The sequence below is a fragment of the Anolis sagrei genome, chromosome 1 (assembly GCF_037176765.1).
Source record: "Anolis sagrei isolate rAnoSag1 chromosome 1, rAnoSag1.mat, whole genome shotgun sequence".
NCBI classification, from domain to species: Eukaryota; Metazoa; Chordata; class Lepidosauria; order Squamata; family Dactyloidae; genus Anolis; species Anolis sagrei.
The window spans coordinates 159889842-159903683 of NC_090021.1; the positions used below are offsets into that span (position 1 = coordinate 159889842).

The 13842-nt window shown below is 38.5% G+C and overlaps 1 protein-coding gene across 7 annotated transcripts in view; it reads left to right on the forward strand.

The window, feature by feature from the left end:
• The window catches only part of HDAC4 (histone deacetylase 4), a 147975-nt gene that overhangs the window by 14858 nt on the left and 119275 nt on the right, over positions 1 to 13842 (forward strand). For all 7 annotated transcript variants that reach the window (XM_067469765.1, XM_067469772.1, XM_060784058.2 and 4 more), the window contains exon 2: positions 7059 to 7274. In XM_067469765.1, the coding sequence (XP_067325866.1) occupies positions 7253 to 7274 (22 nt within the window). In that variant the 5' untranslated portion in view covers positions 7059 to 7252. The remainder of the gene's footprint in view (positions 1 to 7058; positions 7275 to 13842) is intronic.

The following is a 13842-nucleotide window of genomic DNA, read 5'->3' on the forward strand; positions in this document are numbered from 1 at the left end:
GCGGGTATAAAAGAGGTGACCAGCGGCCGCTGGTCAATCTCGGCTTTCGTTGTGTTTGAGCATCCAGCAGTAAAGTTTCTAATTGATTACGGATCAGAGTTCTGTGTCGTTATTGGGGACGGCTGCTGTGAGCTGACACCATATGATTACTGAAAAAAAATAAAGACTTGAGTAAAAAGGTTCAAGGTTGAATATTAATAAAATAAAAATAATAACCACTGGTGTTTATATAATGTTTAAGTAGACAATGAAGACAAAATAATTCAAGATTTTCCATACTTTGTCTCTGTCCTTAACCAAAATGGAGACTGGAGACTAGCACTTGGAATGGCAGATATGAAGGACCTAGACAAGATCTTGAAATGTAAAAATATATCATCAAATGCTAAAGATAGGATTGTCCATGTTATTATATTTTTCATTTCTATTTATGGTTGTGAAAACTGGAGGTGAAGAAAGCTGATCGGAAAAAAATGAACTCATTTGAAGTGTCTTGGAGAAGAGTTCCACAGATAATGTTGAACACTAAAAAGCAATTGAATGGGACCTAGAATAAAACAAGCCTGAACACTCTAGTAGAAGCTAAGATGACTATACTGAGACTGTTGTATTTTTGCCATATAATGCATAACTCACTAGAAAAGATAATTATGCTTGATAAGGAGAAAGGCAATAGGGAAAGTTTGCAATGATTGGGTTGTTTTGGAGGTCCCTCAGTTGTGTGGTTTTTGTCAATCAAAGTCAGCTTGATGGCAATTAACAAAGCAACAGCCATGGAATAATGTCCAGACCTGTGAGCCAACTGGAGAAAGAGGGGTGAAGCGTTGCGTTTCTTCAAAGTGATTAGAATAACCAAGCAGATTGATAAGAGAGGGTAGGGAAAAGAAATGTGTTGTTTCCATTGCCAAGCCATAACAGACTAATAATGTCTTGAGGCTGCTTACGTTTGTGGGCTTATGTACAAGGCTGTATTTACTATAAAAAAACACAGTTGTCTTTGCTCTCTAAGACACATGGTGTGAAACTTACACTACATATCTCAAAAATGATACTTTTTCGTGTGACTGAGCTTGGTTTGTTTCTGAGATATATTCTGTGATTCGCCATACAATTATCAGAAAAAATGTATTGTTCTGCCTTTCAGCATCCATATTAGGCGAGGTGAAAATAACTTTTTCAGACTTTTCCTCAAAGAAATGGTCTGAAGAGCAATTCATGTTTGTACATGGTTAAAGTTCAGAAAGATCTCCTTTAAACTGTTCTTAATTATTGTAAATAATGAATTAAGTCAGTTCATCTCGTTCTTCTAATTGATAAACTTTGTTTTCAGCTACCAAGGAGCATCAACTTAATTGATTTTAAACAATTTTTTTCTACTTTGCACTGTACATTTCTTCCTGCAAAGGCATGAACACTCAACTGTCTCATCCAAGAATTTAAAAAAAACTGCTTTGCAAACAAGTGGAGCTTTTATGCTACTTATAATGTCACCCAAACACATTGGCCACTCCAATTTAAGAATTGTCTGTGCTAAAGCGCACATGAACATCTGTTCAGCTCTCGGTATACATATGTAAGGATTCTAAGGAAGGTCACAGACTTGTGTGCTAAAGCTCTAGTTTTGTGCACACTTACAATTAGTTCATCTGAGAATTGGAATTATTATTATTTATATGCTTTTGTGAACAAGTGGCGCTGGTCATTTCCAAATTAAAAGGATGGTGGTTCCTGGGAAAAGTAATGTTCCTATGCTAGATTGACAACAAATATCCATATTGAATAATATATATTGATAGCTTCAAGACTGTCTTGGATGGTGAGATTGGAAGTTTACATGTCAGTTCTGGATCATCGATTATAGCGGAGGGTAGCACTACAAGCCCTGGCATGCAGGAAGACTTTCTTTGCAATTGCACCTTGCTTTGAGGAATATCATTGTCTGGTCAGTTTGCTCTCCATTTCTCCCTGGCTTTTCTTGTTGGGCCTCTGGGCTAAAAAGCAAACTGTTCTTCTTCAACTAGCTATCTGATCCTAAACTCTCCTGCTGCTGGCATTTATGTTAGTAATACACATGCATGTACACAAAATAATACAGCTATAGTATCAGTTGCTTGATAATATTTTAAAAAATCAAAAAAGGAAACCTTGACTTAGCTATTTTATATTAAGAATGCTGTTTTTACTATGCCAGTGCTCATAATGGGGCTTGTGGTCCATGGATTTTAGTTTCTCTGGGTTGGGAATGTCCTGGAAGCAAGCCCCGGGAGATACCAGTTACCCATCATTTGTATGTGTGCATATAAAAATTCAGTGTAATACAGTAGACTCCCAGTTAACCCAAACCCAAGCAGTCGGAACTCTCAAGCAACTGGCAAAAAAAAAAAAATACTGAAAGAAAGCTAAAATACATGTATTACATTAGGTTATGTTTGCTTCAATTTATTTTATTTGCTTTTTATTATTGTATTTCAATCAATACCAAGTCACTACAGAGTTTATGGTGTGATACAATATTATTATTATTATTATTATTATTATTATTAACTTTATTTATACCCTGCAAAATCTCCCGAAGGACTCGATGCGGCTTACAAAGGCCAAGGCCGCCGCCAACAACAACATACAAATATCACAGTAAAACTCATAAACAAATAATAAAACATCAAGCAAAACAATAAAACACTAAAACAATGACATCATGACGCATTTAAAAACCTAAAGGCCGGGCCAAATGTAATGGACAGAATTTAAAAGTGCTGAACTTGACAGGAGGTATGTAGAGGTTTTTTGGAGGTAGGTACAATGTGCAGACAATCCTGGTCTCTGACAAAGTGCATTTGGGACATGATGCCAGGAGTTTCCTAATCTGGAAAGGCACACTGGAACAGCCAGGTCTTCAGGTTCTTCCTAAAGATTGCCAATGTTGGGGCTTGTCTGATGTCCTTGGGGAGAGAGTTCCAGAGTCACCACAGAGAAGGCCCTGTGGTATAGTATTAGGCCAACTTTTATATGTGGTATAGTATTAGGCCAACTTTTAATAGTAACTCAAACAACCAGAAACTACATTTACCTGCTGTCTACCAATTGCCATGTATACTTGTTACTGTATATAGGTAATATATAATATATACAGCTATATAATACATAATAATATAATACAGTTTGCTGTTATGTACTTTCAACTTGTTTGTGATCTATGGTTCTGGGTTAGAAATGAACTATAAAGAGAGCCAACATGGTGTAGCAATTTGAACATTGAATTACAACACTGGAGACTAGAGATTGAATATCGATTGAACTGTGGAAACCCACTGGACAACTGTGGACAAATCACACTGTGGAGCCTCAGTGAAATTGAGCAATTTAAAGCAGTTGTGGATAGTGAGATCCAAACTGCTAGGCCGTTGTGGGCTGTGCCTGGAGACATGAAAAAGCTATAATCTAATGTTCCCAATGAAGAAATCTCACAAAGTTGTAGAAGAAGCCACCAAGGTAGATTATTCAATCAGCTGAAAGTGATGCCATCCTGCGGTAATCCGCCAAAGTAAGCTGGGATAAATTGCTGTAAAAAACCAGACATTTTTATACAGTAAACTTTGCAATTTCCACTCCTGTCCCAGCTGAGGCGGCTGTGCCGTGATTGGCTGAACCCTGATGACATCAAAATGGGCTTCCTGTAGAGGAAGGAGTGCGGCGCTCAAATTCCAATGTAGATTTCTTTCTGTCTAATGGTTGATTTGGGGGGTGGGGTGGGGTGGAGAGGGGGGAGTCCAGGAGACAAAAGTGCTGAAATGAGTTCTGAATACATTACCTTGTCCCAATTTAGGAACAAACAATGGGGACTATCCAGTCCCAGGAGTTTTATTGTTGTGAAGATTGTTATCATGAATCCTGACTCTGCACCACTGTCCTTTTTATGTCCAGCAGCAAATATTGTTCAAGATGAAGAGATTAAGAATCCATCTCTAGGAAAGGAGAAATGTTGTTGTGGAAAACAGGGCATGATCCTCTCTACCCCATGAACTGCCATCCCAAATTCATGGGTTTCAGGAGTCTAAGAGGAAGCATAGGGCAAGGATCTTCAGATACAGACGGAGGAACAACTGGTCTCTGTATCTATAGGAAAGGCAAACACAGTTTCTTGGTTAGTGGGGCAAAGGTTGGGTTGCCTGAGGACAAACCAGATAGAGGAATGAATAGCAAAGAGAAAATAAAGGAAAATATAGTTTGGGTGTACCTTAAGGCCTGTAAGGTGGCTGGAGGTGCCTGGGGAAACTGGCGAGGGGCTAGCTTGGGGAAGGGGCAAGAACGGAACACAGAACACCAATCCATTGGATACTGGGGGACTTTGGATCTCGGTATCTGCAATTTGTGGAAGTACATATTATAGTTACTGGGGCAAGGTTGATGTTGATAGAGAAGGAAAAGAGGGAGGAAAGTACTGTTACTTAGTCTGGGAAGATTACATGGGCCATGTGGCCCAAGCGGTGGCCAAGGCGGTTGTGGAATGTGGAAGTGGAGGAAAAGGACACAAGAAGGCAAATGAAGGGATGGAGAAGCAGGAGTTAAGGGTAACCCTTTTGTTTAGGGGTTTGAAACAATATACTTGTCAAAGAAGGGGAAGATTGTGGGGGGTGGGGGGGGGAAGCATCAGAAGTCTTCCAAACTGGGGGGAGGAGGGGCTATGCTCAGAGGAAGGCAAAGACAAACCACCTCTGAACAATCTTGCCATGAAATACCTTTGATAACTTCACCTTAAGGCTGTCATAAGTCAGAAACAATGTGTAGGTGCATAACAGCAACACAACACCTTATTTTAAGCCACAGTTGGCAGTCTGTATGTAATGAGCCAAGATGTGAAGTAAACTGAGGCTGTATGGAGAGGAGTGGGACTTTGCTTGGTCTTGTTCCGGTTTGTGCACGTAGCACAAGCTGGCATAATGTTGAAATAACTGCAGATAGATTGAAGATTTAAAAATGAAGTGTTAAGGATTTTTTGGCAAACTATCAAGATGTTTTTCAGCAAATAATGTTTTCCTACATGCTGAAAATATCAAGCTGTAGAAATCAGCTTATATTATCCTTAATTTGATGTACTAGGGAAAGTTCAAGAGACTATTTTAAAAAACTGAAGTAAAATAAAGGTGCCAGGGTCGGATATAATGCTTCTCTGCATTGGGATTGCACCCAATCACAAATTATAAACTTCTGGGAAATTTACCTCACCTCTCATATTGGAACTAAGGCATCAGAGGTTGAGTAGGAAAAAGTATAGAAGCATTATTGAACCATTGCTTTGAATGCATGTCTGGCTTTGTGTTTTGAGGGTTGTCTCTGCCCCAATAAATCTTAAATATTTAATGTTTTTGTCTAGATTTGGATCCTTGTCAAAAGAGCAGTACTCAATATATTAAAATTGCTTGTAATCTTTGAGATTCAGGTTTGACATCTTGATGACTGTTGTTGAGAAATATATTTTACCATTCATCTGAAGAATAACTTTGTGCAAGGAATGCTTGAAGGCAGTACTGTTGAATTCACCTCTTGTTTTTTTAGGGATAGGATGAGAGGAATACTCATAGCCTTGCCATATGGAGGGAGAAAACGATTGGGTGGCAGGAAAAATACAATGGAGAAGTGTGTGTCTGCGTGTGTGTGGGAGGGAGACCTTCTATTAATCTCCAAAAGGTTTTTGATCATTTTTACTAAGTATAGTCTTATACCTTCTAAAACTGTGGTTGTCAACTTGGAGTTCTTGGACCCCTGCAGGGCCCACAATGTTGATTTTTTTTGTTAAATCTGCTGCCATCTTGGAGTTGGTTGACAGCTGCCAGACTGGTGAGCCCAGAGCTCATCAACAGAGTCCAGTGCCTGCTATCCATTGCTCTGTGATCGGCTGTCCAGGCAGGGAGGAAAAACAGACAATTGGAGAAATACACAGTCTTCTAATTGACACCACTTTAACTGCCATGGTTCAATGCTATGGAATCATGAGACTTGTGGTTTTAACTTTATATGGCAAAGAGTACTAATACCCTACCACAATGAATAGCAAAACAAATACCCCAAAAATGGACAATATGAGAGAAAGGTTGTTTTTATTATTATTACTATTAATACTACTCTTGTTATTACTCTTGTGGTTACTATTAGTCGTAGCAGTAAAAATAATAGTGGTGTCATTATTATTGTTATAGTTATTGCTGTTACCTTTGCCATTATTACTGACTATTAATATTAATACTGAAGTCATCATTATTAACTATTAGTTGTGTTGATACTATTATTTTAAATTCTTTCTCTGAAGAGACATCTTAAGGCTTCATGTCAGCATGATGGCTTGTCATACTGGATTATATATAGTTTCTATAGTTTTTTTAAAAGTACAATAAGATTGATCATTGAAAAAATATCAACTTTATTTATAAAATTTGCAATTTTCTTAGAAAGTAAAGATGGTATTGGGTTGTTGTAGGTTTTCCGGGCTATATGGCCATGTTCCAGAAGCATTTTCTCCTGACGTTTCGCCTGCATCTATGGCAAGCATCCTCAGAGGTAGTGACGTCTGTTGGAAGTAGGAAAATGGGTTTATATATCTGTGTAAAGACCAGGGTGGGACAAAGGACTTTTGTCTGCTGGAGCTAGGTGTGAATGTTTCTGGAGCTGCTGGAGCTAGGTGTGAATGAAAGATGATATTGTTATGATCTTACAATATGACTATGAAGCAGTAAAGGGATATCACTATGCTCTTCTATATATTGTATTCGTTTTACTATAAGCTGCTTTGAGTCTCTTTTTTAGAGAGAAAAAGCTGGGTGTTAATAGTAACAACAACAACAACAACAACAACAAATGTGTATGGAATCATTGTTATCAAAATACTATAATAGGAGTGTATCCCTAGGATCTCTGCGTTTTGCTTGCTGGGATGCAAATAAATGATACCAGATTACCTGCTTCTTTAAAATATCTGTAGTTACTGAAATGCAAATTGTGAACTAAAGGTTCATCTGGAAGGGCACCAGATATATAAATTTTCTCCCTTTTATCTTTTGCAGGCTTATATTGTGAAAACAAGTTGAATTGAACGTCCTGTACCAGATTGCAAAACGTTACAGCATGAAATGTCTTTCTGAATGGACCTTTATTTGGTGGCTATGAATATGTCTCCGGGATATACCTTTTCGACATTGTCAGTATAGAAGCCACCTTGTCTGTTCTAGTTCTTTGAAGAATTTCGATTCTGCTAGCAATGAGTTCTCAAAGCCATCCAGGTAAGATTTTTAAAAATCTCTTTACCAAATTATATTATGGAAAAATCTAAATCCTAGGTAAGCTTGAATTTAAAAGTGACACATACCGATATTAGTATGTTATACTAATATCATTGTCTACATTGTATTTTTAAAAATGTACACATAGCAACAAACAGGAGAAGAATGCCTTTTTAAAGTAAACTGCGTCAAAATAGAATGGCTATATGAATCACTATGAGGAAAAATGATAAATGGAAAATTTGAGGAACTGTGCATACTTTTTGAGGTGGTATGGGCAAAGATTGGTGGAGGTGGTGAGATGTCCTAATGGTCCCTCTTTAAATTGCTCAAGATTTTCTCATTATCTTTGATATGGAGAGTGGGTAGGCATTATTGTACCAAGCAAGCCAAATTCTAGGAAGTAGTATTAAGTAATGAAGTGCTTCTATTCATAGAATCATAGAGTTGAAAGAGACCGTGTGGGCCATTCAGTCCAACCCCTTGCCAAGAAGCAGGAAAATCACATTCAAAGCACCCCCGACAGATGGTCATCCAGCCTCTGTTTAAAAGCCTCCAAAGAAGGAGCCTCCACCACACTCTGGGGCAGAGAGTTCCACTGCTGAACAGCTCTCTCAGTCAGGAAGTTCTTTCTAATGTTCAGATGGAACCTCCTTTCTTGTAGTTTGAAGCCATTGTTCTGCGTCCTAATCTCCAGGGCAGCAGAAAACAAGCTTGCTTGGTCCTCCCTATGACTTCCTCTCACATATTTATACATGGCTATCAAGTCTCCTCTCAACCTTCTCTTCTTCAGGCTGAACATGCCCAGCTCTTTAAGCTGCTCTTCATAGGGCTTGTTCTCCAGACTCTTGATCATTTTAGTCGCCCTCCTCTGGACACATTCCAGCTTGTCAACATCTTCTTTCAATTGTTGTGCCCAGAATTGGACACAATATTCCAGGTGTGGTCTAACCAAGGCCGAATAGAGGGGTAGCATGACTTCCCTAGATCTAGACACTATAGTCCTATTGATGCAGGTCAAAATCCCATTGACTTTTTTTTGCTGCCGCATGACATTGTTGGCTCATGTTTAGCTTCTTATCCACGAGGACTACAGTATCGTTTTCACATGTACTGCTGTTGAACCAGGCATTCCCCCCTTCTGTATCTTTGCATTTCATTTTTTCTGCCTAAGTGGAGTATCTTGCATTTGTCCTCATTGAACTTCATTTTGTTAGTTTTGGCCCATCTCTCTAATCTGTTAAGATAGTTCTGAATTCTGTTTCAGCCTTTTCGAGTATTGGCTATCCCTCCCAATTTGGTGTTGCCTGCAAAATTTATGAATATGCTTTCTAACCCTTCATCTAAATCATTAATGTTGGAACAGGACCGGGCCCAGGACAGAACCCTGCTTGTGGCACTCCACTCGTCACTTCTTTCCAGGACAAAGAGGAAGCATTGGTTAGCACCCTCTGGCTTCATTCGCTTAACCAATTACAGATCCATCTAACTGTAGTTGTGCCTAGCTCACATTTGTTTGCCAGAAGGTCATGGGGAACCTTGTCAAAGGCCTTACTGAAATCCAGATACGCTACACCCACGGCATTCCCCACATCTATCCAGCTTGTAACTCCAATTCTGGGCACCACAGTTCAAGAGAGATACTAACAAGCTGGAATGTGTCCAGAGGAGGGTGACTAAAATGACTAAAATGATCAAGGGTCTGGAGAACAAGCCTGATGAGGAGTGTCTTAAGGAGCTGGGCATGTTTAGCCTGAAGAAGAGAAGGCTGAGAGGAGATATGATAGCCATGTATAAATATGTGAGAGGAAGCCACAGGGAGGAGAGAGCTCAAAAATAATTTATGATCTTTTGAAAAGTATGCCTAGCAGTATCATTGATTCCTACATGAATCAACATGGGGGGGGGGGGGCTTGACGAATGTGGTGAGCCTCTGAGTGACGTGGTGTATTCCTCTTGAAGAAGCTGAATAATCTATGTCTGTCCTAAGAGAGAAGCAAGTGATCACACTCACTAACTAACGGATGTATTACCTCATAGGTTTTGGTTCATTAAATGTTCTCCATTGTCGCTTACATATCTATACTTCGCCCAGAATGCCTTCATTGTCTAGTCCTGTATGCACTAGTTTACTTGAGCATGGCTGGAGCCTCTGGCATCTCCTAATTATCAGTGGTGAAGGGCAGGGCATTTAGTAATTGACAATGCAGGGTGCTTCCTAACATTTTGTTTTGTAGTGTGTTTCTGTATGCCATGTTTTTCTTTTCTTTTTCTTTTTTGGTAAATCTTGAATCATTTGCCAGCTTCAGTCTTTCAGGTGATTTTCTTTCAGGTATTTCACAGCTTACTACTTGTAGTGGAACTCTCCAAAATTTCCATAGGCACACCATACAATACTTTTGGGAAGCAGGAGTTTACTGAAAAGGACCTTAATGTAGTTTCCCATTTAGGGACCAGGAAGCTATTACATAATAATAGTTTTCCTGTAATGTAGTTTGAAATATTCTTGCTATTTTTCCCAACAGTATGTGCTCTTAGCTTGAGAAACACTGAGTGAAAATAATTTGGTTGTTTGATGCACAGCTTAGAATAGTGTTTCTTTAACACACACACACACCATACTGTCCACAATGTACCTTTGTGGATGTGCCAAATTGTAGCAAGACTTATGCCTTGAGACAGGATCCTAAAACTTGTGACAATGTGACTAAAGCATTGTTGTTTTTTATTATGTGTTGATATAAGTGCTTTTAATTATTAAAGTGAATCTCAATAGAGAAAAATATCAATGTAGCAGGTATGCTGGTAAGATGAGACTCATTTTTATTTTAAATTTCTATAAGTTTTACCTACTAGGATTCTCTGTGCAACAGCAAGAGGACAGGGAGGTAGAGTTGCAGTGTTCTATCTATATACTATCCCCTTGGCCAAATGCCACCCTGCGGCCAATAGTACCTCTTGTTTAGCTGGCTCTGTGGTGGTGTTGGAGTCTCTGAAGCTTGTGATACTGAGGGAATTATCCATGCTGATGATCTCCTGTTCGGAGTGAACCAGGTCATCTTATTTCATGAAAACCATGGATCTGTCCCAAGGAGTATCCAACTAATTCTCAAGGCATGTTTTAGACCTTGTTTTCTGTTCATGGAAGGATGTTAGTGATTTGTGAATGGAGGAGCTTTCTACTAGGTTTTTTTTGTCATGAGCAGATCAGCTCTTGATCAGGATTAGACATGATAAGACTCAGAACCTCTGCAGGGATGGGGGCTGCCCAAGGAGGATTATGGATTTGGATTTCTATTAGCTCTTGGGGGTTTTCCTGCTGCCTTGGTAGGTTATATTTTTGATCTCTGGAATGGGGAAATGATCAGTTTTGTGGACACCTAGGTATTTCTTTCCATGGAAAGTAGCTAAACCCTCTCCTTGCTTTTCTAAGCAGCTGGCAGCTCTGAAATCATTGAGATGAAAACTAGAGTGACAATGGTGGCTACTCAACTCCTGATGAGGTAGATTATCTAGATCCATTTTTTCTGGATTCAGGCCTATTTGTGGGATGGAGACAACTTTGGTCCTCTTGGTGGATGACCTATGACTAAAACTAGACAAGAGAAGTGTGGACCTATTGATTCTACTGGCCTCTCAGTAACTTGTGATACCATCAATCATGGTATTCTTCTGAATTGCCTCTCTGGGTTGGTGTATTCTCCAGTGGTTCTGTTCTTTCCTGAAGGAACATTCTCAGCTTTTGCTCCTGGGCAGTTCTTGGTTGTTTGCCTGTGGAGTCCCTCAGGGTCAAGTGTTGCCTACTAGGCCATTTAGTTCTACAGTAAACCACTGCGATAGATTTCTGGGGTTTGGGGATCAAGTGTCACTGGTTTGCTAATGAAACCTAGCTAATTCCAAGGAAGCTGTTATTTGTGCCAAACTAGTGCATGGTAGCTATAATGGATAGGATAAGGGCAAAGTGGATTTTATGAAGAGAATATCTTTCATTATGTATACTGATGCTCAGTCAAGAACAACATCATCATCATCAACAACAAGAAAAAGAGCAGGAGTGAAAAAAAAATAATCCAAACTAAATTGTGGGAACGGGATGTATTAAACATGTTGGATCACAGAACTCCATAGTCAGTCTCACAACACCAGAAATATGTCAGTAGAGATGGTAATAATCTGCAAATATATAGCTGTTCAGAATTCTCTGCATACTGCCAGGATGATATTTTCTTTCTTTAGATATATTGTATGTGTTTGTGTTCTAGTTCTGTGCATCTTCTTGTCTTGTGTTTCAGGCCACAAGATAAACAGTGTAGATACATATGTTGTAAGAAAAGGAGTGACAGGAAAAATAATATGTGTGAGTAGTGGTTGTATTTTTTTTAATTTGCCGAAATCACTTAGGTGTAATATTTGTATTACCATCCCCTACAAGACAGAATACAATCATGGTTAAACAACTCTTAGTAAAAAGGACAGGATGAGAATTAAGTATGAACTTGGAAGGATATAGGCTTCCTGGAAATAAAGTTGTGCTCATGTAAGACAGAGAAGGTGATTTGAGGGGCTGATTCCCCTACTTGCATTCAGATAACTGTCCAGAATAATGTAGTAGTAGACCGAGCAAAAGTCACCAATCCAGCTCATACATATGCCACTTTTTGATCATGAAAGGATTACTTTGGACCCAGTCCGTAAGAAATAAAACGGGTAGTTTTTATTTGTGGTCACTATGACCCCATCTCTCCCAGAGCATTTTTTCTTATGTAGAAGATTGGTAAGACTGCTAGTGGGGCAATGACAGTGGAAAATCCTACCTGTTTCAGTTTTAGGTTATTGTATACTTGGAAACAGGTCTAACCTGCCTTATTATAATTGTAAAGAAAATAACAACATTGAACTATTACTCATATTGGTATTCAGTACATTCCAGAAATTACATACAGGGCTCATTGGAGGATAGATATTGCTGGCAGAACTTTGCTCCCTTTCATTGCACTAAGAACTAGTTGAGTTATTGTCTCAAGAATAAATATTTATCTCAAGATCTTGCAGTGTAGTAGATTCTGCAATGTTGTAGCACTATTCATTGTAAATCATACATGTTGTAATAGTTAACATAATTAATTTACATTAGCAGTTTCTGTTCTATGAAGTATATTATTGGGGGCAACAGAAGAGACATACCAAATTAAGATACAGAGTAATTTTAATGACATTGGAATCAAAATGTTGGATATTTTCCATATACACTCGATACTATTCAGTTCCCCTCTTCTACACGTAAATCTTATCACATTGTGTCTCAGCAACCTATTTATTGTACTTCCCTTCAGGTGTTCAGAATTTTGAAGTTGTTTTTCTGAATTCATTTTCTTAGTATGTACTATGTTGACCAGAGTGAGCAAAGTGTTGCCCTCTAGATATTGTTGGGTTAAAGCTCTCAAAGGTGAGATGTATCCCAGTGTAGAGACTGGAGAGGCAAAAAATGTTGGAGGTTTTTGGTACACTCTCTTCCCAGCCAGTTCTCAAAACAGCACTTCTACCATTTTGTTTCTTCTTTTGACATATATGTCTTTTATTTTTAACATTTTTCTTGTACCAGGAGCCCTCCTTATTTGGTGGCAGAGTCCCTGACCTGAGAAGCCAAAATATTTCTGAACAACAATACAAGTATCATGCTTTTTTGCAAGTATTCTAACATTAGGAAGGAAAAATGAAAAAAAAAATCAACTGTATCTGCAGTTATTCTAGTTTCCTCCTAAAATCGCAACAATTTTTAAAGAGCTGTTGAAGATTTCTTCAAGATACGATGTTCACCTTACAATGGATTGTGACCATGTTTCACTCACTCCACTCTTTCCCACACTTTCACACACTTTAATATGTTTTCCCCAAGATGAACTGATGTCTTAGGATGACATTTTGGTTGTGCCTGCTACTTCCTTAGTTCTTTCAAGAGAGATTCTCCAAGTATTACACCTTTAAGTGTGTCTGAATTTCTCCATTATTGGGAATAGTGGAGTTTGAAATGCCATTTTCTCTATGTGGCTTAAATTTTTTTTGTTGTTGTTGGAAGAATATGGTCTGAGTTGTATAGTGTCAGTGATATGAAATATCTCTTGATCTTCAGTGTCACATTTATCTGCACGATTGTTCCTTGTCCTTTTCCCCCTTCTCCCTATTTGGATATATCCTCCTCCAGGTGTCTTTAGAGGAGTGTTTTTTGTGCAGTCTAATACTCTCCCATCCTTGTTAAGTTGAAGTGATCCTTGTATTTTTTTAATTTTTGTTTTCAGTAGAAATTTTTTACTTGCAGCTTATGGAGGTGTAATTCATTTTGTCACTACGTAGGAAGAGAAATATGTTCAATACAACAGCATTCATGTTATCAAAGAAGTAATAATCTTTAAACAAATCCACCCTTTAACACAACCTTCCCTCGTTTGAAACCACTGGTTTGGTCATGTAATTTGTCCATGCCTTAAAAAATAAGGTTTATTATTATAAAAGTTTATTAAAGGCCCATACCCAAACCTTACACAACAACTAAAACAGTAAAATAAAACTT